Below are 27,699 nucleotides of genomic sequence, written 5' to 3'. Positions count from 1 at the left end.
ACGTTTTATTGACTCTGTTCAGTACATCCATACTGTTCTATTCTGTTTTGTTTTTTACTAAGGCAAAAAGAGTGTTAATCACTTGTGGCAAACTGCAGTAGAATTTTAAGCTCAGTGTGAATTTCGATTTACGTGTTTAGAATGTTTGACTACAGCTACTGCGTGTTTGTGCCTGCTTGTGTACATCAGTGCATGTGAGAATGTGAGTCTACACGTGCACATTGGCCCGAGTGTGTGTGTGTGTTTGTTATGTGAATGTGTGTTTGTGTGTGTCTGATGGTGTGTATGTAGAGTGTATCTGTCTGTCACACTGAGGTCTTACATAATACAGCCCACAAGGAAAGCTCTTGCTAGTCTGCAGCATGCTCTGTAGCAGCAAAGCACAGCAGCAGGCAGAATGTCCTTGAGTTACCTCACCCTCCACACTTTCTTCTTCTTTTTTCTTTATTCTCCTTCACTCCCTCTTTCTCTCTTCATCTTCTTCTCATGAATGTCAGTGTCTCCCCTGGCCCACTACTTAAAGAGCTTTCCCGGAATCATTATACAGACACCAGATTTGCAGCTCTGCAGTCTCCAGCAGGTTTTTCTACTCTCCCTGCAATGTTTTGGAGTCCGTTTGTGTGAGCTGTGAGTTTCTTCGTGTGTGTATATGTATGTGTGTGTTTGTATGTGTGGGTGTGTGTATGTGTATGCCACAGCTTGCTACCTGAGGTGCTTGTCACGTGTTAAGGGGGGGATGAGGATGGCCTAGATTAGATTCAATCAACTATCTAGGGCGTGTGTGTGTATGTGTCCCTCAATACTGGTTGTGCTTCATGGGATTACATGTATGTAGCATGAGCATGACAGAGAGCAACACAGTGTCCCAGCACATTAGGATGGCCATTCATATGATTAATATGCATCAGCAGATGAATGAGCCTGTTCTTGAAAGAGGTTAGTAATGTCAGTATCATCATGAATGAAGCATTATAAAGACAATCGATATCTTTCATTTCCATCTTAATCCTTTAACTATCATCAAAGTCAAACATTTATATGATCTATCAGACCATTGTACACATGTTCTGCGCTATAGTAGAATGAGTAGAATGAGTGCCACACCACAGTGGCTTTTTTAGTGCTTGTGTGCAGTATATATGCTTACTGTATGCAAAAGACAACATCATTAGGAAGGTACTTGGCATCATAGAGGGATAAGACAGGCTTTGTTGTTCCAAAGTGTATAAACACTTTAAATATCACATTTGCTGCCAAAATATATGTCTAACATATTGCAAGTAACCCACATTTCCTTAAATCTTTTTCATTTTCATTCCTTTCTTCTTGTTATTTACTTATTTTATGGGCATTTTAGGTTGCTTTCATTTTCAAAGACTCTCAATAATGGTGAAAATAAAAATGCTTGATTACTATAATTACATCCATAGCTTTCCACACATACACATGGAAATGCATAATGCACATCTAGTGATATCAACCAATAATTTTATGTGATACGTTATGAGACATCACATGTGTCAGTGCTCTGGATGTTTGCTGCAGACTAGGAAAAAAGTGTTTGGGCACCTCTGTTCCTGTTTGTTGAAGGTCTCCTCCATGTATAAATTCACCTTGATATGATGTGTACAACTTTCACAGATTTGAAAGAAAACCCGTGGCACCTATACCCAAATCTCTTGTCTTTATATACAGTAATTTTAGCTTCCTTTCAGGAATGTGCCTCATCATTTAGAAGAAACTGAAATTTTATAGTAGGTCTGATAATTTTAATCTATTTCTGTTTTCTAATTACTTACTGAAACTTCCATTGCTGGGTTTAGTAGATCTGATGTAATATTTCAAATAAGGAACGAGTTTGATTTCATGGCAAACATGTAGTGATTTACCTTATTAGGACTACTTATAAAAACAATGAAACCATTAAAAAAACTTATCATAGTCAGTGCATTTTTTTTTTCGGGGGGGGGGGGGGGGGGGGGGGATTGGTCGTGTAATCAACCAAAATGATAATCAGAGCCACACTAGCTCACTATATTTTGTATTTTCAATTATACCAACTTCATGGATGGTTGGACAAAAAGTATTTTTGCAAAATGTACCACATCCATGTGGGTTAATAGGAATTAAATGAGTTTAATGCCTTGTCATTCTATTTGTGTCAGACATTATGTGTCAGGAGATTTATGAGAAGTATTATTTGGAAGATTCCCTGTGAGAGGCAGGAACAAGCATGACTCAAGCCCACATTAGGTCATTAATGAAATCTTTATCATAAATGAATTTTCAAAAGCAAAATAATATTTTGCAATATAGTAATGATGCAAACGAATGCACCTTTATATACTGTACATAAAAGCTCCGCAATATTGCGTAAGCACAGTGGCTCTGTCAGTCTGGCTATACCCGAATATGGCTTTGTAAATTTTATCCATGAACAGAGATCTAGGAATAAAAATAATGCTATTAATATTGAATAAATTACTCAACCATGCAAATTCTATTTAGTCATCCTGCCACAGATATTTATTTATACCTTGGATTTTCCTCATTTTCATCTCAGAACCACGTCACAATGCATCAAACATTTCATACCAAGAATAAGCAAACAGCTACTGTAGTACTGTGTTTTGTTATTGCTACAGATGTGATCAGGTTGATGTTGCCACACAGTTGTGCACAGCTGACAAAGAAACAGTATTAACAAAAACAAATTGAACATTGAAAACCCTGTTTAAATTACATTATGTGACTATGAAGCACAGCTTCTGCACGAAATCTTTTTTTCCTAAAGCCTGCCCTGTAGATGAATAGGCAATTTAAAAACACAGCAGTGGGTAGAGTTATCTTATTTATCACTGTACCGATTAAGAGGCTGATTAGTTTATAGCTAGTTCAGTGTAGTGGAAAACTGTTGGCAATTTATTTATTTAGTCCAAATGAAAACCAAAAGGAAACAGCCACTGATGGCTCTGATTTGAGCTCTCTCTTACATCCCACCTCCCTCTCCCGCTCCGTTTTTCTGTTTCTAAGCTGTCAGGGACAGCAGGGCTCAGAAGATAAGCTCCCTTTCTTCCATCTCTGTTTTAAGAGCGATTGGCTGGGTATTTATGGGTTTTCCCATGATGATGTTTGAGGTATCTGTTCATCAGGGAATAACACCTTGTATGTGAGTGGGTGGTGTATACTGGAGTTCGCACATGTGCGCTCATGCATTTGTGTGAAAATGTGTTTGTTTGCGATATGTGAAGAAATTGGGTACTCATCAATTTCTAATTAGTAGCTAACAACAGTGTAAGCACTATGTGTCTCCAAAGCTGCCTGTCTTTGTGTTACAAATCTCACATCTATAGTGTTGGCAGAGTTATTTAACTCACCTGCCCATCAACGTGTCCGTTTATTTCTTCATTATATGTCAGTCAGAGGTGATGTAATAATGCTGAAGGTATTGTGTGCGAGTGTGGCTTCCCAAGGGTTTCAGTTATTGATAAGGCATGAATAAATAAATAGCTGCTGCACAGCGGGGGTGTTGATAGACATCCAGCAAAGACAGCTTTGCACTGGGGAATGTTTGAGGAAATTATTTTTTAAAAAAGTTATTTGACAACTCCACACACAGCAAACATATGAATTTACTCTTTAATACACAAGCATGCAGTCAAACTGGTCATATTTGTCCTCCCACAAGCATAGAAAAACTGTTAAAATTAAAGACCACTTGTTATATTTCCTAATATAATATTGTGATTTAAATTGTGATTTCACAATGACAATTTAACAGGAAAATTTTAAACCAATGCATTTCATATGTTTCATTTTCAAATTCTTTACTCACATAATTCATCTGCTTACTACTTTCACCTATTTGTTATTATGCCTTTTAGGGTTTGTAATGAGATGGCTGGCAGTAAATGTAGTAATAGGCCTCGTCTAACCTCAGTTGGCTTTTTATCTCTAATGTCACAGACCTGTGGTTGCATGCAAAATATCTGTACAATTAAATGATGGCATCCTGCCACACTATTGAGAGTCCAGAAACATTTTAGAAAGGTCATTATTAGGATGAAACATGTTATAACAGCCTTTTAAGACTTCAGCATAAACAAAGTTTGATGAACTTTACAAGTGAAACAAGAATTGAGTGTTGATGTTGTTTATGCATAAGTAAGCTGGTCATATTTTCAATCACCCAGTTAGACACAAGGTTTAAGTTGCACATAAAGTTTGCATATTCTTAAATTAAACACACAAATCAGTTCATAAAGTACTTTTGACCTCTTGTAGCATTTTGAGTGTCATGTGTGACAGGTTGCCTGTAGAAAACATTCTAACTGGTACCAGGGACATTTTGCCGAAGGCTCACTCCTGAACAAAGATTTGTGGCTTGGCTCCAATGTGGTGGCTAAACAGTATATTTTTCTTACTCACGTAAGATTTGCCAGATTATTTAAGGGTTGTCAGTGAAGGGCTAAATATGGAACAGAACAATCAACTTTGAACCTTACTGAAAAATGTTTTGACCTTGAGTTCAAGTTAATTTATTTTGCCGACAGCAATTTCTGTTAGGCTGATTACTCTAATAAGCCCTAAATCAATTTTCTGTTATTTTTCTACTCTGTGTTTAACCAAGTTAACATTTTTGGCTCGCATTTCCCAAAGAAATAAAAATATACTTTTGAAGTTAGTAACCATTAACCTCTATACATGTGTTAATATTTAAAAAATAAGACAGAAAACCTTGTTAGAAGATTTGTATTATATAGAAAAAAAGCTTGTGCTTGTTCACACTGAGTTAAATTGAGTGGAAGAAACTCTCAAGAACTGAGTTACACCACTATTAATCCAGTTAGAACTTTCCAGATCAGTGACTTTGTTCATTAACAGCCTTCAAAGCCTCAAGTCTATTAGTTACAACATGTCAAAGAGAGTCATTTAAAACTAGCTCTGGAGACATGTTCTAATGAATCAAAATGCTAGGGCTCTAAATGATTCCAAGTTGGCCTGTTGCTTAACAGGCACAAAGGGAAATTGTTCTTACTAGAGTTTAAGAAACACACCTCGTCGGCCATGTTAGTCAAGTCCCTGACATGCACACACCGACAAAAAACAAAACAAAACAAAAAAAAACCCACACAAATGCACACACACACACCTTTAGACTTGTGTGCAGTTGATTAAAAGCAGTGATACACCTGCAATTATTTTATGCAGTAGTTTGTGTGCAATCAAACAGAACATCACTTAATGTTCAAATCAATGGAATATTTCATGTTTTAAAAGCAAAATGTTTTTATTTTCCTTTCTCCTCTTTTCTCTTGTGGTAATAAGACATTGGAGTTAGAAGACTTGTTTCCATGACAACGGTGCTTACCAAACATAGTATATATGATACCAGCATCAGGGTGCTTTTGTGAAGGCTTGTGTAATACCCAGTGGTACTGTCTTCATCCTCCCCCACAAAATTAACTGATTTACAGGCAAACAAAGTATCTGACAAATTGACACTACTTTGTTGTCACCCATTTCTTCCACCTACCAATCTCTTCCCAAATATAAATATATATATATTCATTTATTTTTTTATTTTTGCTGCTGTATTCAGTATATTTCTAAATAAATATTCTTCATATGCAGGATGTAGTTTGTGAACTGTTGAAAAATCTGAATATTTTAACTTAAATATGACCTAAAACATTGTACCACACAGGTCCTTAAAGAAAATCAATTGAACAAATTAGACAAAAATATTACACACTGGGCCAGATTTTCTAACAATTTTCACCTCCTTCTGGTTGGGGAGGTGAGTATTTGAATGAATCACATGATTAACCAAAGCTTGCAATATGCAGTTTACCGCACTATATCGAAAAATAGAATGTCTTGTTTTACAACAGACATAGTCATGATAGTTGCCTCTGGAAGTGCTCATATATTTCAAATGAGAGGGGGGTAGAGGTTGTCAGAACGAGTTTGTTATTGGCGCGGGTGGATGGCTCAAAGCTGTGCACGTGGTGCTAAAGCTTTGGCTCTGTAGCTCTTCACTGAGTCCTCAAACCCCAAATCTTTAGAGCCTAGCCCTACAAATTTGTCTTCCTCAGTAATATTTTGTATATTTTCATGAGAAAGAGCAGAACTGAACTGGACTGGAGGAAAATCTCAGTACAGCACACATACAAGGATTTGTCTTCATTTCCAGGTAGCCAAGTTACTTTTTATAGTAAGTTGATGGTTTTTGGCTTTTAGTAAGGTTTATACACAGAAATTGCTATATAATGAAAACATCTGCAATTTCAGATCTGTTACATATCACAATTGCATTGGCAGCTATTAGCAGAACTTAGATCAGAAGTGTGTTAGATTAATATCTGGAAGTTACAAAATGTAATACAGTCTCTAAAAAAATCTTCTCACAGAAGAAAACAATGCAATAAACAAGAGTGGTGCATGCATTTATGCTCATGGTACAGAAACAATAATTTCATTAACACCCATGTGAGTCGGGAATGGGCAGTAAATAATGTTTGTCACTATAACGTCATTGTAACACAACACAATAATTAAATAACACAATATAATAGTATTAATGTAATAATAATGTAATAATAACCCTCCTCTGGATAGGTTCTGTGCGTAACCATAGTTGAACGCTTTATCCAAAGAATGCCTGTCTCCGTCTACATGCCTTCACATAGTTCCCTTCTGACAGAAGAGGAGTAACCCTTTAAATCATATAAAGCCTCCTTCGGCCACAGTATCTCATTGTTCTGGATTGTCTCGCTATTGACCAAGAGAAACACTTGCATAAAAACCTGTGCTTACACAGTATTATTTTGGTTAGTTGGTTAGCTAATTTGCATTGTTTTTGATAGGATGAAATCATTTGGCTGTCGTAGTTTATGAATTAGTGTATATTAATCAGATTGCTCGAAGAGCTTTCCGCTCCCATTGGTAACTGTGGCAGCTAATTTGTCACACTTAGTAAATTTGGCCTTTGTTCTTTAGTTAGTTAAGAAAAATGATCCAATATTTTATATCTATGAAAAGGAAAAAAAATCTAGGATTAATTGTATAATTGAAGGGGAAATTAGATACAGGTGCTTTCCATTAATGGATGTGAGTGTGTACCTTGTTTGTTTTTTGTTTTTATCAGGAACTACCAAAGTCTGCTTCTCAGAACACATTTGAGGAAGTAAATCACTCCATTAACAAATTAGATTTTTGAAGAAAAGGTTGTTCTTGCTCATCAGACTGGAAAGGGGTATTAAACCATGTTAGAGGGTTTGGAATGCTAAATGAGTCAGACTGTGTATAAATCGAGGACATTTAAGAGCATTGTTTTCTATCTCAGGAAAGGTCAACTAACAAAGTTTCCTACAAAAGCAAAGTGGACAAAAGTTTGGGATGGCACAAAGGAACCCAGGGTAGCTTCTAAGCAACTAAAGGTTTCTTTCACAGTGACTAATGTTTATCACCCCACCATCAAAAGAGCACAATGACAAAGCCACAGTCCTCCAAAAATGAAAAGTGCTGCCCATCTGCAGTTTCCTAAAGAAAGTAAAACCGATTGATGAGACCAAAATAAAACTTGCTGGTTTAAATGAAAAGGGTTTTGTTTAGCCACAAAGATTTATCACCATTCATGGACTAAAGCATGTTGAATTTTACCAGCGAATTCTAAAAGAAAATAGACCTCATCTGCAAAAAGCATTAACAGAGAGAAGCAAGACAACAGTCCTCAGCACACATGTTGTTCTAAAGTAAAGACAATCCCCTTTGAGCAAGCACTTGTTGACAGGAGGAAGGATGAACTCCTTTCTAACATGAAGAAACCTCTAGCAGAACGAAGCTCGGGGAGGGGCAGCCATCTGCTGTGACCAGTTGGAGGGTAAAGGCAAAGTGAAAAGAAAAAACGAGAGCATAGAGAGACAAGGACAAAACACAAACTATGGGAGAGTGAAGGCAAACGTTAATGTAATGCAGTTGTGGCGCACATGGTGAGTGAGGTCAGTGGAGAAGAAATTCTGAGCAGCCAGAGCCAATGGATAATTTGGTGTCTTCATAGCACCATTTGCCGTGTATTCCCCTAACCATAATTCAGCACCACTGCATAGCCTGCTTAGCATCTGGTACAGTGCAGAACATGGTCACGCATAGATTCCTAAATATCTGCATTAATACTCTTAACAAGGCATAAAATGTGCTTTTCTAGCCCTCGTTTTCATTGCATGTATCTAACTGTAGCAGCATTTAGTCTTCATGTAGCCGCTCTTCATCTGTGAGCATCACTTGTGTGGGTGGCCGTGTTTTATCCTTATACCAAACAGGAATTGAATATAGCCGCTTTCATCTGAAGCTGTCATTTGTTTTTGTTTTTGTTTGTTTTTGTTTGTTTGTTCAGCTTGTGCTTATGCCAAGTGCAATTATGCCATCCACGAGAAGCAGTACATTTCAACAATAAATGACTTAACAATAAATAACTTTGACCTACTTAGTTGTTATTCCCCTTAGAGACATAATAAGCACAAAAAAATGTATGACCATGCACGTTGTGTTCCTAGTATGCAGATGCAGCAAACCCATTTAAGGTGCATTGTTTGCTCATGGCTGAGGACCAGTCGTTTATTTGGCTATGAGTAATGATAACGTAATAATCATTCTTTATGGTCCATGTCACAGCACCCAGTCAGCAATGGTAAAGGCTTGTGAAAAGAGAGTGGGAGGACGGGGAGTCTGTGAATCATCACTTAACACTTCACCACGAATGAGGAGGAAGCAAAAAAAAAAAGATTTCAGAATTATAAAGGGAAACCGTAACTTTTAATCTCAGTACAGCTGCTTTTGCTTCTTGGAGATGGTGGACACATGAGTAAGAGCAGTGTGCAGTATATAATTGGATTACGGTAAATGGTAGTTTTAGTCAGCTTTTTAAGCTTGTTTTAAAAAGTTTAACTCAGTATTAATCATTTGAAACTAGTTGGACATCTTTTTTTAGGTTAGCTGATTGAGATTGTTTTTGTTTTAATATAGATTCTCTATTTGCATACAGTATGCGACTGTGATATAATGTAAAGTGTAGTAGTGTTTTATTTTTTGTGTATTTCTAATTTAAAGGAAAACAGCAAAAACAGTAATGAAAGCCGTGATGTTAAATGGCAGCTAGTCTTTACTCTTTAACCGATTTGTAAAAGATCTTGTTGAGGAGTGTGTGTGTCTGTTCCTGTCTAGCTATCTTTGTGAGGACCGAAATCTGCATTCTACTATACTTGTGAGAACCAACAGTCACTTGTGAGGACACACTCACCAGTCCTCACAAGTTTGATGGCCTTTTTGAGACTCAAAAAGGTTATGGTTATGGTTTAGGGTAAGGGTTAGGGGTAGGCATTAATTTTTAATGGTTATGGTTATGGGTATGGGGCTAGGGAAGGGGTCAGCAACCTTTAACACCCAAAGAGCCATTTGGACTCGGTTTCCACGCAAAAGAAAACACTGGGAGCCGCAAATACTTTTTGACATCTAAAATGAAGATAACACTGTATATATTGTTTTTTACTTTTATGCTCTGTGTGAACAACTAAGGTGTGTTACTTATGAAATCCATGAAGTGCTACAGAGAAAATTACATTTTATTTATGTAATTAACACATTTGAACTCTTAAAGAAATATAACAAAAGGAAAGACACCAACATGAACTAAATTGATCCATATAGCAAAGAAAAACTGTTGTGAGCCGCCACCCTTATATCGCCTATTGGCTTTTGGAGCCTTGGCCTGGCTTTTTAAAAATTAATTGGAAAAAAAGCACTATGCTGCTAAGAATAGAAAAATAAATATTTGCAAAATTCTGCCTAAATATGTATTTTACCTGGTTAATGTGTGTGGCGGGGCGTGGTCTGCAGCACCGCTGCAGGGGAGGAGGACGCACCTGAGCGGCACCCGCAATCACGCCTCGCCGCCTTAACGTCTGTGCTATCTATGCTGTTGTGTTGGTATGTGTCGGGCTGTGAGCTGAAAAGCTACAGCCGGCTGTATGCGTACAGCAACCATGTGTGAAAAGCGTGTTCATGCAAATATCGTCGGGTCTGCCATGATATGTTTACAATGGGACTTCTGCTCCTGAACCTCTGCGCACAGCGTCTGCAAATCGGGGCTGTACGAAGTCACTTTCATTTTTATGCAGGACTGTGAGCTGTTATCTGTGAGGCGTGAGCGGTGTTTGTTTTTAACATAGTTCACGGTTGAGAATAGCTGCTGACATAATGTGGATCCCAAGATCCATAATTGGCCTACCTGGGGTTAAAAGTCTCGATAAATGCACGGCGTTTCGGCGGGTACACCGGCTTCCGCGAGTGTGACGCTTATTTTGAGCGATGAAAAAATAATAGAATATAATTTTATTTTTATATTTCAATATCACAATAATCTTCCAATTTAGAACTACTAGTTAAAAAATAACTAACATAAATAAAATACACTTCAGCTAAATACTTTTCCCAAACCACGCGGAGCCACACTATAAGGACTAAAGAGCCGCATGCGGCTCCGGAGCCGCAGGTTGCCGACCCCTGGGCTAGGGAAACCATTATGTCAATGAAGGTCTTCACTAAGATAGCTGAACGGGCTTGTGTGTGTGTGTGTGTGTGTGTGTGTGTGTGTGTGTGTGAGATAAAAAGTGCTTAAACTGCACAGAATAAAGTGCTTTATGAAACTGTGTGAATGGGTAAACATGGTTGTACTGTAGAAACACGCTAAGTGCTTAATATGATTGGAAAACGTTATATAGATGCCTGTCTACTCTATATTGATGAAAACTGTTTGCATGACTGATATTGCTGATAATTACTTATCCCTGTATGGTATAACAATTTACAAAAAGTTGATTTTCTTAAGCTTACAAAGGATTGGTATATGCACATACATTTACATAAAGATCTCTCTGTATCGGAGAGGGTCTTCTTTCACACTCCAGCTGTTTATTGCATGATATTCCAGACCAAATTGGTGGATTATTTGCTGCTTGGGTTAATGTTATTTAGTTTGTTAACATCTGCAGTAACTGCTTGTGTGATATGCCCTCACTGCTTGAAATGCTGTGCTCCAGTTCCTCTTCTTCTCCATCTATTCTCTTCGCAGCTTTCATTTGTTCGAGGTGTAGACTAGCCTTTTAGACTTTTTAGTGTGGGGCATTTTAAATTAACACATGTATTTAAGCAGCTTTAAAAGCTATTGTAGCAGCTTGAATCATGTTCATGTTACTTCTGCTACTCTTTATTATAATTAAAATGTTTATTTTTTCTTATTTGAATAAAGTTATAACATCAAAATGCTTCGTGAACAAAGCATCTCATTATACAATGTTGATAAAATGTGCACGCTTTTTTCATCTATTTATGATAATGATCAACAACATGAGATTTGATGTCTATGTTCTCTGTGTGTCTGTCTGCAGGAGTGACAACTGTCCTGACCATGACCACACTGAGTATCAGTGCCAGGAACTCTCTCCCTAAAGTGGCCTATGCCACAGCTATGGATTGGTTCATTGCTGTCTGCTATGCCTTTGTCTTCTCAGCCCTCATTGAGTTTGCAACAGTCAACTACTTCACCAAGAGGGGTTACGCTTGGGATGGAAAAAGTGTGGTGCCAGAGAAGGTATTTGACACCTTTTTAAAAATGGTCTTACTTATTTAAAGTGTGCTTTTATTATAATAAAAACATTTTTTTAAAAGCATTACCACTGGTATCAGTACATAGGAAAACCTTACCATGTTACCGTCCTCTAATGTTTTTTTAAAAACCCAAACAAACAAAATATGAACATTAAAATGTTTAGTTGTTTTTTTTTCCACCAGCACATCACTTAACTGCTGATGGAACTGCATCAAGCAGGGAACATTTAATTATTGTCAGCGGCTCATCTAATAGAAAATGCAATTTGAGTAACATGACATGAACATTAATAGTTTAGTGTTCAGCTTGTGCTTTTCTGCTCTACTTGTCTCTGTGCTGCAGTTAGCAACAACATACTCTGCAGTCTCCGGGTATTTTTAAAAAGGCCCAATGCTGATTATAAAGATGTTTTATTTCTGACATTAAAGCTTTCATTTGGATATATGCCAATGAGAGCAATTAATATTTCCCAATTAAGTACCTATTTAAACTCAGTTTGATTCACCAGGGTTTTGCATGCAACAGTGAATAGTGGTAGTTTGGGAAAGGATACAATAGCAGTGTGCGCAGTATTGCATCTCACAAAAAATGAACTCTTTATCCTTTTGCCTTTCTCCGACTAACAAATCAGCAAAAGAAAAAGAAGGAATCTCTCCTTAAGAAGAACAACACTACGGCCTACCCAGCTGCCACTGCTACAGCCTTCGCCCCCAATATTGCCAGGGACCCTGGATTGGCTACTATCGCTAAAAGCGCCCCACCACCCCCAACTGAGCCTAAGGAGGAGCCAAAGCCCAAGCCTCCAGAGGCCAAGAAGACCTTTAACAGTGTGAGCAAGATAGACAGGATTGCCAGAATAGCCTTCCCTCTGCTCTTTGGAACCTTTAACTTGGTCTACTGGGCGACCTACTTGAATAAGAAGCCCAAATTGCAGGGGGCCAATCCACACTAATCAAGTTTTTCATTCCTTTTAAACTATACCTGTAATTATTTCATTTTCTTATTCCTATAAACAGTGTTTATTTTCAGACAACATGGTGTCCATGCTGGTTTCCAATTCCCAGTTGTTGCATTGCTTCTATGTTGAACAAAATTTTGAAGATTTTGAAAAAACAAAATATAGGAAAAAAAAAAAAACGAAAACAATACAAACTTTTGAAAGAGTGTTGTTCAGGTCTGGGATGATGCTACTAGGAAAATGCTACTTTAAATATATAGCCAAGAGAATGCTATTCTACAACTGCACATAGCCCAAACTTGTTGAGAGGCATGTTTTTGTTGATTTATTTGTTACCTTTTATTTGATTCTACTTCATTTAAACATGGAATCACAGATACAGTGGGCATTTGTGTATATGCATGGACAGGACATCTTATAATTTGTATTTATTTATTCAAAATACAACTCATCATTGACTGTTGGCTTGGTTTATTTGACATCAGCAGCAAAATGCTACAGTCAGTCTCTTTCCAAATATCTTCCATTGTTTGTAGATGTTTTATGAGCCTAATTATACCATTCTCCATAATATGTTAGGATTTCTGCAATAGCAATAAAACATGTCTCAGTGGACACACCATTTATTTAGAGATCAAAAGATACAAAGATTCAATCATGGTTGTGATCAACATTGAAAAAAAATATAGTAAGTTATTTTCACAGCATTGTAAATATCAGGTGTTACAGATGTCAGTATTATGTTTAGGCTTTGCAAAGTGTAACTAAAGGGTAATTGTACACATGGAGAGAAAAAACTTTTTTGGATTAATTTGTTTTTGTTTCCTCTTTATGATACTTTCTACAAAAAAAGAGTATATACTGGTCTAATTCATGCTTAAGTGACTGTTTTTCACCAAGTTAATGTTCCATTCAAAGCTGCTTTTACATTGGATTAAAATATTAAACTGTGTGCTTGTGTACACATTGACGGCAACAACATCAACAACAAAATCAGTGGTAAACTGACATTGGCTAGTTACGAATAAGAATGTAAAAAAAAAAATATCACAAATCATGGAGTGCATTAGATTTAGAAATAAAACACTCATTACCTATGTAATTTTGTTTTTGTTTTTTGGAGCTTTTGACTACTTATGGTGGGGCCTCCTTTGTCAGAAACACCATTGGTAGGAAAGTTCTGTTAGCATCAATTGAAAAAAAAGGGGCAGGGGCACATTGAGAGGGAGAAGTGCCTTTTCCATTTTCAGAGTTGAAGCTGTGAAGGCTGTTACTTTGGCGATTGACGGCACATCTGTATTTTCCATCCCACTGTGTCCCCTGACCATTTTTCCCATATTCAACCCCATCGCCATTCAGTTAAATATTGAGACATAACACTCAGAAAGTACCAGCTACACTGCCTTCAGTATCACATGCCCGTTAGGACTCATTTGTTGCTGCTTGTTGGTGTGCAACAGCGAGAGACAGGGACAGAGACAGAAAGGGACAAAAGAGAAAGGAGACATTTAGGTGAAGTGGCATTGTAAGCTTACTTTAGCCAGCGCTGTGTTTCACACAGAGGAATTGTCTTGTAGTTCTACGATAGTGACAAAGATGAATCTATTTTTGTAGCATGATGTCAATCCCTCTTCCGAGAAAAACCAACAGAAATTAACGCCAGTGTGAAAAGAATGCTTTTGTTTTTGTATTGAAAATTGCTTGCTACCTTCATTTCTTTAAAAACACACACACTCTTTAGGGAAATGCTCCTTCTCTGACGTGGCATGTTAAGGTTTCTGAACAGTCCAATTTAAATTATGTTAATGTAGCAATATTAATTAGCAAGGGCTTTTCTTAGGACCTGAACCTGACACTCAGTCCGGAGTTGATATCCATTGTAGCTTTACACTGACCCCTCTCTACTTGTAGTTTCATCTGTATGCTGTACTTGGAAATTTATTCTATTTAGATTTTGTTAAAGAAAACAGGCATCGCATTGTGTGTCCATGCTGGGTTCTAAAGCCTTTGGCTCGCACTCAAACTGTGTTTAATGAAGAATCAAGAGTGCTGGTGCATTGCGTCATATTACTGATTCAATGTCTTTTGCTGAATATATTTTACAGGGCACTAAACAGGCCAAAGGGCAAATTAGAACTGTGCAGAATTGTCTGTGTGCTTGTGCACTAAGGTGAAAAGATCATGCCACTACCAGAGGGAATCAAAAAGAGATTGGTTGCTGTTGCTATTGTTATTATTTGCATTATCATCATAACCAATATGGAATCTATCCCCTTATAGCAGACATCTTTACAAGCATATGCAAGCAGTCTACTGTTCACAGCCACTTAACCTACAAGCAGAGGGTCATGGAACTGCAAAGTTCAGGGTGAAGAGTTGTATAAAGATATTTGAATTCTAAACTATTGTATGTATGTTTAATATCATAAAGAAAATCTATATATATATATACATATGTAAAATACTTAATGCATATAGTATTTGATTCTATCAATGAAGATATTAGCTAAGATGATGATGAATATTGTTTGTATTATCAACCTATTGTTATGCATTTTGCACATTTAGAACAATAACATTACATTTATGTAGTCAGCTTCGTGCTATGCAAGGACAGCTTTCAACCACATCACTGACCTTCTTTCCCTGACCATTGTGCTTCAGATTTACAAGCTATTACTACAAAAAAAAGGAAAAAAGCTTAGCTTTTATATCAGCTGTGCACCCATTAGCATTTTTTCTTCTTTATTTTTCTCCAACCATGGCTATACAGGGTGACATCAAAGAAAACAGTGGATTATCTCTTTTGTTTGCGCTTTGGATTTGTCAGTGGTTGAAGGGAAAATGGCTTTCATTGTTGATTGCACTTTTTCTCCAGAGACATGCAATAAAGTGATTGAACTGGAAAACCAGGAGCAAAACCGTAACCTTGTTAATAACATTTCTGTTAAGTTCTTGAGCTTATTTGTCATTCTAAAAATGGAGGCGGGTGAAAATGTTACTTTACTAAATAGATGATTTTGTTTATCTTTTGCTTTCCAAAGCTCAGTGATATTACAGGAAGCAACAGTGAGTTTTGTTTCAAGTTTGTAAAGCCCCGAGTTCTACTCCAAGCAGAATGAAACAAAGGATCATTTCCAAATCTTTTTGAACGTGGTCTGTCTAGGTAATGCTCCAGAGAGAATGTGATATATGAGGCACAGTGCAATCATGAGCTTCCAACCTTTACCCTTACACTCATAGGCAGAGCATACATGTAAATATCACATCGGTAGGCACATCAGTCATTGATTTCATTGTTCGATGCAGTTCTCAGCAGCACTTGCTGTTCAACATTGAGTCTTTGGTTATTCCTAGATACCTACTGGAGTTTTTCTTGTATTTTTATCAAACAAAATATGTTCTGATTTTCACTGAAATGTAAAAAAAAAAATAATTTTCTAAAGCACAAAAGTTGACTAGGGTAGGAGAGATAAGAATGACACTGTATACATATGGACATCAAAGAACAAACACAAAACGCACACAAGCTCACAAACCTACATACAGTTCATGCTGGCAGTTCAATGATACTGACAAAAGGTTTTGGTGGATGTAGATGAACTGTTGAATCTTCTGTAAATGTTTTGTTTCTTTTGGTTATGATATGGCCCTGTAAAATCTGATTCTCTGCATTAGTCTTTAAATAAAAAGAAAACAAACTAATGTCATGGCTATACTTCTGTCTCTGTGCTATGTGCTACCTGACCAAGGCTATGATAGATTTTGAAAGTTAGACCTTGTTTTTGAGTGTTTAATTAATCATAAGAAACATTCTCCTGATCATAATTAATAAGATATAGAAATAAATAGACTGATTATGATAACTGGCATCTGGTATCAGGCATGTGAAGAAATCTGAATGATTCCATTTTTGAGCTAAATGCCATTTAGATGAAACCTGTGGGAAAGAAGGGTTACGTTAGCTTTATGTGGACAAGGGGGCAGAGGGATAGAAGGTGGGACCTCACCTAAAGGGATTGGTGCACAGGTGATTTTTGTTTATGTTGGCAGTTTACTGTTTGGACTTCATCTGGATTTACAAGATCCAAAGAAGACTTGCTCTTAGATGACTAAATGCGGCAGGATATCACAAGCTATGAAGATTTGTTCCAACCATATGAAGTGAGTGTAACTCTCCCACGGGCAGAAGAACTCATAACACACCTCATTTATTCAATTAGTTGCACCACAGACAGGATCGGTCAGGAGACCTCGGACAGCTGAGCTGTTACGCACAGAGTCACAGTTTTCAGCTTAAACCATTTGTTACGCAGCATCTGTCTTCTGAGTCTCAGCCCCGATCACAGCTCTTAGGACATTTTAAGCCTGATCCATTTTGCTAATATCAAAAATACATATTTTTTGCAGTAGTTTCAGCAGTTTATATTAGAAAAAATGGCGATAGATAGATAGATAGATAGATAGATAGATAGATAGATAGATAGATAGATAGATAGATAGATAGATAGATAGATAGATAGATAGATAGATAGATAGATAGATAGATAGATAGATAGATAGATAGATAGATAGATAGATAGATAGATAGATAGATAGATAGATAGATAGATAGATAGATAGATAGATAGATAGATAGATAGATAGATAGATAGATAGATAGATAGATAGATAGATAGATTTTGAGGCCTTTTATTGTGTTTATTGCTAACTAGCAAGTGTTAGCATACAAACAAAACCATTGCTTTTGATATGATATGATAAAAATGATAAAAACATGATAAAAAAGATCTCAAAATAAGCATTCTGTCACTGTAACCGGTTTTCATTCCAAGAGTGTCTAATAACTCGTGTACATAAAGCTGCAGGCACCACCTGTGCATGTGAAGTAATATTATTTGCTTGTGACTATCTGGCAAGAACAGCTATGTTCTTCAGCATGTTTTCTCCTGAATATTCCCTCTGCTCTCGCTGCCTCTGCTCACAAGCCTCCACCTCATCCTCGTCTTCTCCCACCGTGCCATGAGACTTCAGGTGCAGGGGAACGTGCGCTTCTTCCTTAAAAGCATGTGAGCTGCCAAGTCCTGAGGCTGTTATGTAATAAAGCTGCTTCTCCCTGGCATGAATGAATTGTGCTTAAAGTTTAAGCATCCACTGCACATGCAGTGTTTTTACTTAATCACGGTTTAAGGCACGTATTGGGATTTAATAAAAGCATTTTCTGCATGGTAACTGTCACAAGTACAAAGCCAATGCATCCTTCTTTGTCTGCTAGTTTCCCTAGAAACTTCATTTGGAGGTGCATTTAACAGTCTGTCCTTTAATTGTTTGTAGTGTTGCCTGAAAAAAAGGCAAATGAGGAACGTGATTATTAACTTTCTTAAATCAAAACAATCAATCTCAGACATCATCATTGCTAAATACCCTTAAAGGGCACATATCATGTTGCTGTTAAGAAACCAGCTTCCATTTTTGGTAATATAAGTGGAAATTGATAAATGTCTCAGGCAATCATTTAGAATGGCCCTCAGTGGCCACCATCTATTGTGACTGCAGAAAAACAAAACTGAATAAATCAGAACAGTCAAGTTGCAAACTCTCAGAGTCACATTTTAAGCATACAAGTAGTGGAGTTATACATAAAGTAAATGGATTTTGTCATTCGCCAACAATGTTATTATCAGCCTCAACAATGTATTGTGTTACCACAAGAAAACAATAAGATTAACACTGTGCCTGGAGTATATGATTATAAATTTAAGGCCTTTCTAAACGAAATCTCTATTTCTCATTGAAGTTAACATCCTCCACATTGGGATGATGAAGACTTTGGTTCATGGAGAAGAAAAGGAGGAATCTTTCTCGCACACATCCAAGTTGTGTCACATCCAATTCTTCAGGGCCTAAATTCTTAAGCAATGGCCATATCAGGGACCCACATCTCCTGAGATTTCTATTAGCTCTCTCTCTCTCTCTCTCTCTCTCTGCTTGCTCGTGTTTGCTACAGCTTCTCACTCTCTTGAATTGCCTCCTGTCTCTCTTTCCCCAATTACCCTTTGGAAAACTCCATAGATTGCTTGGCCAGGTATCAGGATCTGAGATTTGTTTTTCTCCTTCAACTGAAATGAATAAATGAATACATAAACAGAAAATAAATGCAATTGGGGGAAAAAGATAATTATTTCACATTCTGCACCTCCTGAAAGTAAATGCCTCTGTCATAGAGGTTTAGGGCAAGGACGTTACTGTTTTGGGTTTTGTTTTTTTGTTTGTTTGGTGTTTTTAATAATTCGTACATGATGGAAAGTGATTGTCATACAGAATTTTTTTTGTTTCTATATAAGTCTTAATGAATAAGTATTTGGATGACCTTTTCAGTGCTATGGTTTGGAAGGTTGCCGGTTCGAGCCCCGGCTTGGACAGTCTCGGTCGTTGTGTCCTTGGGCAAGACACTTCACCCGTTGCCTACTGGTGGTGGTCAGAGGGCCCGGTGGCGCCAGTGTCTGGTAGCCTCGCCTCTGTCAGTGCGCCCCAGGGTGGCTGTGGCTACAATGTAGCTTGCCATCACCAGTGTGTGAATGTGTGTGTGGATGACTGGATGTGTAAAGCGCTTTAGGGACTAGTAAAGCGCTATACAAATACAGGCCATTTACCATATGGTTTCTTTTGTGAGTTTCATTAATTGCAAAAGGTTCTTCAGGAAAATTTATTTTTTTTATAATTACCACTAGACTCCCCCGGAATAACATCACCACCCGGTAAAGACTTTTCCAACATCCTTGACTCAATCAGTCAATTATACACTCAATTATAGGGTTAACTGAAAATTTTGATTTCCCACTTTTTATTTGCAATACCCACTCTTTCTCTCATTGTTTGTCATTTTAATCGAACCACTAGCGGCAGCAGTTAGAAAGGCTATAGTGATTAAGGGCGTAAAATGCAAGAATATAGAACATAACATCAATCTTTATGCAGATGATGTGTTACTTTTTCTTCAACATTCACCAACTACTCTCTCTGAAGTAATTACATTGATAAACTATTTCACAAGAGTTTCAGATTATTTGATATACTGGTTATAATCAACAGTTCTTACGATCAATCTCTAGACTCTGAATTTTATCTCTAAATTCCTTTGGAAATATAAAACCCCGGTATAAGCTTTAAAAAGCTACAGAGGACCAAGGATAGAGGAGGACTAGATCTGCCTAACTTTTACCATTACTTCAGAGCCAACAGGCTAAAATACATCTCGAGATAGTTAAAACCTCTTACATGAGCCCTGGATAGACGTAGACTATATATTGAGATTTCGGACCTACTATTCATTAGCTCAAACATCAGATGACATATATGCTTTAAAAGCACTAATATAAGCTCATCTCTGACAGCATGGTGGATGTTTCTAAAAATGACCAAGTCTTCACTAATCCCATGCAAATGTACGCCCATCTGGAACAACCCTGACATCTTACAAAAGTGTGGTTTGGTGCAATTCCTTAATCTCCAAACCCCCAAATTACTGTCTAAAGTATACTGGACGCTCTCTCGATCCCTCCTCTCTTCTCTATTTTTCTCTCCCTGTCCTTCTGTTGCTAACTTTTTCTTTTCTTTCTTTTCCATCCCCCATTGTGGCCAATTATGGTTGTCATAATCCAAAATAAAGAATTCTAACAAAGTTCCACAAAATATGACTAGCAAATGGACAGTGAATGCTGCTTGATAATGTGCTTTATGTTCATAGATTCTTTATACTGAAAACACCAGTTTCCACACACCCTTTATTCCCATAAATGGGTGAGTGTGTCTAAACTTTTGACTCTTGCTCTAAGTGGTATCAGCAAACCAAAGATTTGGTTTTATAATCAGACATGATTATTATCTCTTAATGGGATAGTGTAAAACCCCTTTCACATCACATGGATTGATTGAGTTAAGAATATTATATTTTGGATAAAAAGTGCGTGAACCTCCCTTTTTGCCTAGAAATTGCAATTTTGTGTATTTTGTTTTTTAAAAAATATTTGAAAGTTGCCCATCAAGGCATGGATTTCAGAAAAACAGCTGTGTTAAATGTGGAAAGACCTGTGAGAGCACTGAGTAGACTTTGCAATGAGGAACAGCCTGGTGAGCATGGTAAACAAAACAGCAACAACATGGCTTATGAAGCACTACTACTGAGTGCATCGTTACTTCTGCGAGTGTTCATGCTTTAACTGTCTGCCACACCACACCACACTCAAATGATGACCCTTACAAGAGCCATGCATTTGTCGTGAGCTGCCAATATTCTACCAGGCATGATCAAGCAGTGCACCATAAAAGTGCAAAAATTAGGATAATTTTGGTACCTCAGCCACTTTTTGCTGGTTTCTTTTGACCCATTTGCAACAGCTGGATGAATGTGTTTACACTAGTCTAAGTGCACTTTGCCAACTTCTGAAGCTGTGCAGAGAGCAGCAGATGACCCTATACATTCCTTTCATCTTCCTCATTAAGTCATATGATTTTCATGATTTATTAATTCAGTGCAATTAGCTGTCAGCTCCTCGTGGCCCTTCACTGTCAGCAGAGGCTTCAAACAAGAATGTGTGCTTGCTCAAACACTCTTCACTCTGCCCTAAGGCAACTCTTTGGCACTGCAACAGAGTGGCTCTACCTGACTGAGAGCAGGCTTTTCAATCACCCAAACTGCCCATCACAGAGTCAGGACAAGCACATGTGGCGCGGAGTCCCTCCTGTTAGCAGCTGTAACACATCCAGCCAAAACCTCTGGTCACTAAACTACTTCTTGAAGGCCTCCAATCACTTTGGGCTGACCATCAGCAAAAATAGGGCCGGTCTTGCCTTCCTAGCATATTCACTGGGAAGGCAGTGAAGGAGGAATCTTTCTCGCACACATCCAAGTTGTGTCACATCCAATTCTTCAGGGCCTAAATTCTTAAGCAATGGCCATATCAGGGACCCACATCTCCTGAGATTTCTATTAGCTCTACAGAGGCACTGTATGTGTTCAACATCAACTTGAAGTCATTGCCACTGTTTGCACAATGTGGAATAGTACTCTGACTGACAACCTAAAGACTAAGAAAGAAATTGATGAAGGCATTAGCAGAGAATCAGTGCAGAAATAAGTGAAATTCATTTGGAATGGGCACCATATACAAATGTATCCTTGCTGGACTGGGTTCTATAGTCCCATAACAATTGTTTTGGACAACTAGAATAAATCATCCATAGTCAAGCTTGATCAATAGAGGCTTTCTTATTTCCCTGAGGAAACGTAAAATGTATGACATAAGCATAATACATGTATGAAATACTTTTTTAACTTTCAGAACTACGGACTGTGCCAGTGATATTCAACCTCAAATTAAGCACAAGAACTGTGCTTTTTCATTTTAGCCTCTGTAGACGGTAGCACTGTTTTCAGATGAATACTATTGATCTGTATGAGATTTCCATAAAATTCTGAAAACAAAACAACCCCACAGACAAGTTTTAGGATCATATTTCAGTATTATAAAATAAGCTCCTGTTGGGAGACATTGACATTTACAGTTATAATGTTGCCCAAAAAACAACTGCCCTTGACCATACCTACTTGTGGAAGCGGCACAATGCAGACTTTAGCCTACAAGCTGTTCTTTTGAAAAGCGAATAATGTTAGTCATGTAAGATTTGCACAGCCACCTTTGTGAATGAGCTTTTAAGTCTTGGTTAAATGCTGCAGTACACTGGGCATCAGATAATGATCATGGAAGCAGCTGAAGGCAAGACTTGTCAGCCCAGAAGAAAGACTGGTTGATGGTAGGGATAAGAATGGGACTATTCTTCAGGCAATTATTATGTCATCATCATACTGTCATTTTTTCCAACTTGCATCACAGCACAAAAGCCTTTGTCCTTTATCTCATTCACATTTAAATGTACTTTGATAAACTAGATACGAAGCTACCGTGGATTCTGTGTATATGTTTATTTTCCCTCTCATCGTGTTCCTTATTGTTTTGAAGGCTTTTTGCTTGTTCCTCTGCAGAAGAAGTCAATTTTTGCCAAGACTGAAATGAAGTACGGTGGGCTGAAATAAGAGGAGGAGCGGTGTAGCATGGGAGAAGGAGAGGTTGCAGAAGGGCATTTAAAAAGACAGATTAAAAGGAAGAGATGATCAACAAGAGTAAGTGAGGGTCAAGAGACAGAGTAAGTCAGAGAAAAATATAGGATATGAGAGAAAGGGGGAAAAAATAGATGGAAGACAAATGAAAAAAACAAGAGTAATTACTGAGAAAATCGAAGTGGAAAAAGTTGGGAATTTGTGGAAGGGACTACAGTGATATGGAAGAAGGCAACAGACAGAAAAAGATGTGCATAAAAGAGGGAAAAAATGACATTGAGCTGATAGAAGGGCACATAAGAACTTGGAGCTTCTGCAGGAATAGGAACAGACACAGCAGGGATGCAGTACACAGAAAGTATGCAGAATATAAAACCACTTGTACAGTATTGAATATAAAACTAGGGAAATATAAATCTGAATAAAAAATGGGATTTTCTTGCATAAAGTATTGTATAATTCTAGCCAGTGGCTACAATGATATTAAGCCTGTTTCCCGAAAACTTTACCTCTTTATTCTTTGATTTCTTAATTGACTTGTCTCAGCTTTAATTCTTGTAAATCTGCTGGGGTGGAGACATGCTTTTTCCTAATCATAAATAACACCTTTTGTGCCAAACCTAAATACGTTTACTAGTCTTTAAAATGTCAAAAAACACTTTCATTTTTATGTCGTATATACATTCAATTTATCTGCAGTGTTGCCTTGCATAATGGCAGTTATGTAATATAATTAAAAGTTGCTGTTTTACCATCATTCGATTACATTTATGGGCTTTTCACTTGCCAGCCAAGTATCCTAAATCAAGAGAGGTCTTAAGCTTGTTGCAATTCATGGTTTATATTTAATTCCAGACAACAGAAGACTAATTTATTTGGCTTACATCATCAAATGCATCCTATTCTATTAAATTGCTAGTGAGGGCTTTCATGTGGAATTATTTCCCGACTACTTCTGGAAATGCTATTTCAAACTCACCCGTTCATGAGAGTCACAGACATGCAGAGGCACATAGAGCGCCCTTGTTTGTTTTTTGTTTGTTTATTTTTAACCCAGTTAAACCATATTTAGTTTTGTTTTTATGAAAATACATTTTTCGCAGCAAGTAATGAGAAACACTCATGACAGGTTATGTGTAGACATTCTACTTGCTATTCTCTTCTGAGTTTGTACAGCAAGAAGGTGATACTTCAGTATTCAGTCACCATATCAGCAGGATATAATCCATTGTTTATAGCAATACAACTGGATTTATGTGGAGCAAATTCAGCCTGTTTGCGGTTATTAAATTCTTTTCTTCCAAACAATGGCTCTGGCTTCAGTTTTGCTGCCGTAAGCTAGTAGGGTACACAGTCGATGAACACTGCCTAATTCTTGAAGGTCATAGCATAAATATCCTTGGATCCAGTGTGGACAATATGGGCAATTTGGAAGTACTTTTGCTTGGAAATTACTTTCTTTACAGGGTTTTATCAGAATGCATATGCTGCCAGCTGTCATAACGTAAAGCTGTAATAATGTAACCTCTATTTGGCAATATAGACACAATGCAGCTGAAGCACCACACCCAGAAGGCTTGTTGAGCACTGGCTGTATGCACACTTGCTCAAAGGTACGTATAAAGCTGACTAATCATCCATCCATCCATCCATGCATCCATCCATTCATTACTTAACTGTTTATCCAGGCCTGCGAGGGGTTACGACTTACCCAGCTTCCATGTGGAAAGAGGAAAGGTGCACCCTGGCTAGGCTGTCAGTCTATCACAGTGCACAGAGAGACAGACACCTATTAATACTCCCATTCACACTGCCAGCAAACTCAACCTATAAATTTTTAGCTTCACCTTGGTCAGTTTAAAAGCATGATATTTCTCTGTTTGAGACTGGTAAAGATGTGCTTCATGTGGATATGCTAGTGTTCATATCCATGTGTTTGTGTGTGTCCAGCCTAAAGCTGTGCTGATATCCTGTTTACTCCTATAAATCACAGAGCAAACCCATATTTATGGTCAGCAGTATCACCTTGTTTCAGTTCTTCTTTGTCTTGTACCCTGTTCAGCTTGACCACTTCTTCACCCTTTGGGGATTCTGAAGGAATCACTTGTATTCCTTCTTCTCTTGCCATGTTCTTTTAACCTCCCTTTCCCTTGTTATTTATTTCTGTCTCCTCCTATCCTTCCCAATTTTCCCACTATCCAAGCCTTTTGGATGTTCTTTGTCAAAAGCAGCTGTTACCATGTTTATCTCTGAGAAACTCTGTAGTTCATAAGGCAGTGACTCTGACTTTCCTTCGACCAAACATTGCAGTTGAATCACAGCATTGTACAATGACATGCTATGTTTGAAAGACAACTAGCGACTTAAATGTTCTTTTTTTTCTTCTCATCACAGTTTCTTCTTATAAATATTTTTTGTGCACTATGAAAGTTATTAGCCTTTCTTTCCACTGCAAAATGGACTTCTTGAAATGCATAATACAGATGTAACATTAAATATATTGGAGTAGAAGTAAAACATTTAACTTCCTCTGCAGGGCAGTAGTTTGTTAGCCTTCTATTAGCCTTTCAGCCTTTAAACATAAATTAATAAAGAACCTAAAGGATGACGAACCTACAAGCTAATGTGTTACCAAGGAAGCGCATTGTGAGATACTTTATAGTTAAGCTATATCATGCAGTGGTGAAGGAAAAAAAGTGAAAATACTTAAAAAAGACAAATTGCACCTCTTCCATTTCACTTGTAAGATTTTCTTGTGTATTATAGGCAACACATACTGCTGTTTGTGTAACTATAAATCACGATTTGATTGACAGCACAGACTGAATCGACATATAACTCACATAACCTCCTAATGGAATTCTAAAGCATCCATCAGCAGTTACCAGGTTGGTCTGATTGGTAGATGATGTATAATCTTTCATGTGTCTCTGTAAAGTAATGGCCACATTTAGGGTGTACAGTAAGCTGCACTGACACTCTCTTACCAAACAAAAATATTGTCTGATTGAATCGGGCATTACTTGACACAACTTAACATGAGATTCGATAGGGAAAATACTTTATTTATAGGGTACGAATGTAACACCACCTATTTTGGTTAAATCCTTCTCTCCAAACAATTAACACAAGGTCATCTTATATTTCAATAAAATCAGGGATTACTGTTTGTATGGCATTTGTCAGCATATCCCTTGTTTTCATTTTATAATAGTGCTCATACGGTTATAATGTAAATCTAACTTGAATCTGTGGAGTCCAGTGCAGTCCAAGACCAATATTTTAGTACTAAATGTTCAGTACATTCAGTGCAGTATTATTATTAATCTCTGGCTCTCTTCCACAGCACGTGTTTGTCCTGTCTCCCTTCCCTCACCCCTAACTGGTTGTGGCAGATGGATGCCCCTCCCTGAGCCTGATTCTTCCTGTTAAAAGGGAGTTTTCCTTCCCACTGTCACCTTGTTCATAGGGGGTCGTACAGTTGTTAGCGTTTTCTCTATTTTTTCTGTATTATTTTGGGGTTTATGTTACAATATAAAGTGCCTTGAGGCAACTGTTATTGTTATTTGGCATTTTATAAATAAAACTGAATAGAATTGAATGAACTGAAATAGTATTTGGTCTGTCTATTAAAGCCATGAAAATGAAATAAACCAATCTAATAGTGTGCACTGTAAATGAAATAAGTTACCATATTCAATTCATCACAATGGGAAAGATAGCAGACTTAAGATATAAGCAATATGGCGCTATGTCATTACTGCATCTAATTTCTTTTTTAAACCACCACAGAGAAAACCTCAAGATTAATCAATCCAGATGTAATACTGTTGTTTTGGAGCAACAATTCCATACTAGAAAGTGCATTTTCTGAAGAAACTGCAGTGTGAATGCTTGAATCTGAATGTATGCACTGAAATGAATTAATTGCTGAATTTAAGTTAAAAATTTTGAATGGGATAAAAAAAACTGAATTTTTAACCTGAAAACCAAAGTGGTGAACTGCTAAAAGCTGACATTTACACAGAAGAAGTTGGAAAATAGCTGAAAATGTTTTAAAGGTAAATGAGAAAAACCTAAGAAATGAGAAAATAAAATTTAGAGTCAGAAAACATCTGAATGAATATTAAATTTCATATTCTTTGAATCGCTGAATGACTAAAATGTGATCCCTCCACTTGGATCCACACAGTTTAAAAATTTTAAATGTCTGACCTTTGAAAGACACAGTGTTGGAAAGAGAACAACGATGGCGACGTTTTGAGGGTAAAATGATGGCTGTAGAGCAAACATTGTGTACACAGAAGCAGTTGAAAGAGAAGTGTTTAAGATGAATCTTGGCAGAGTGAGACAGAGCTCGTTAGGCAGGCAGGTGTGAGCCTAGTTGCTGTAGTGACTTCACCCAATGGCTCCATACACAGGCATACAGACATGCACCTCACTTTTGCTGCTTAAAATGAACAGAAAAGTCAGCCCCAAACAAATTCTTCCCAAATGAAAAGTACACGTTGTATCGACAAAATTCTTTCACCGTAAGCACCAGCAATGTCTAGTCTACATAATTCTCAGTTTTCATGGGTGTGGAGTTTATTATATGGACGTGGTGACAGTGTAAAGACAGCCTGAACTTCTGATTTTCAAACGAACTTTCTTAGCCATTTTAACATTAGAGTCTATGGAAGAGTTGGAGGGAGGAGGCTGTGCATCGGTGACATTTATGAAAGAACCATAACACCTATTACTATAATAAACACATTGGATGAAAGAGGACAGCGATGGCTACATTTTGAGGGTAAAATCATACCTGTAGAGCAAACGCTGTGGACACAGCAGCAGTTGAAAGAGAAGTGTTTAAGATGAATCTTGGCAGAGTGGCAGGCAGAGCTCGTTAGGCAGGCAGGTGTGACACGCACACAGACATGGCCCTCACTTTTGATGCTTAAAATGAACAGAAAA

The 27,699-nt window shown here is 37.5% G+C and overlaps 1 protein-coding gene and 1 long non-coding RNA gene across 5 annotated transcripts in view; one reads left to right on the top strand and one right to left on the bottom strand.

The window, feature by feature from the left end:
• gabra1 (gamma-aminobutyric acid type A receptor subunit alpha1) overlaps positions 1-16,331 on the top strand; it is a 37,812-nt gene extending 21,481 nt beyond the window's left edge. For all 4 annotated transcript variants that reach the window (XM_085174633.1, XM_085174630.1, XM_085174631.1 and 1 more), the window contains 2 exons: positions 11,448-11,650; positions 12,300-16,331. In XM_085174633.1, coding sequence (XP_085030759.1) covers positions 11,448-11,650; positions 12,300-12,620 — 524 coding nt within the window. In that variant the 3' untranslated portion in view covers positions 12,621-16,331. The remainder of the gene's footprint in view (positions 1-11,447; positions 11,651-12,299) is intronic.
• Positions 1-27,699, bottom strand: part of LOC146510207 (uncharacterized) — a 309,640-nt gene that overhangs the window by 49,845 nt on the left and 232,096 nt on the right. The gene's annotated exons all lie outside the window — the stretch shown is intronic.

Source organism: Neolamprologus multifasciatus, chromosome 10, assembly GCF_963576455.1.
Source record: "Neolamprologus multifasciatus chromosome 10, fNeoMul1.2, whole genome shotgun sequence".
NCBI lineage: Eukaryota > Metazoa > Chordata > Actinopteri > Cichliformes > Cichlidae > Neolamprologus > Neolamprologus multifasciatus.
Note: the sequence above shows the minus strand (reverse complement) of the source record. Positions and strands in the feature narration are given on the sequence as shown.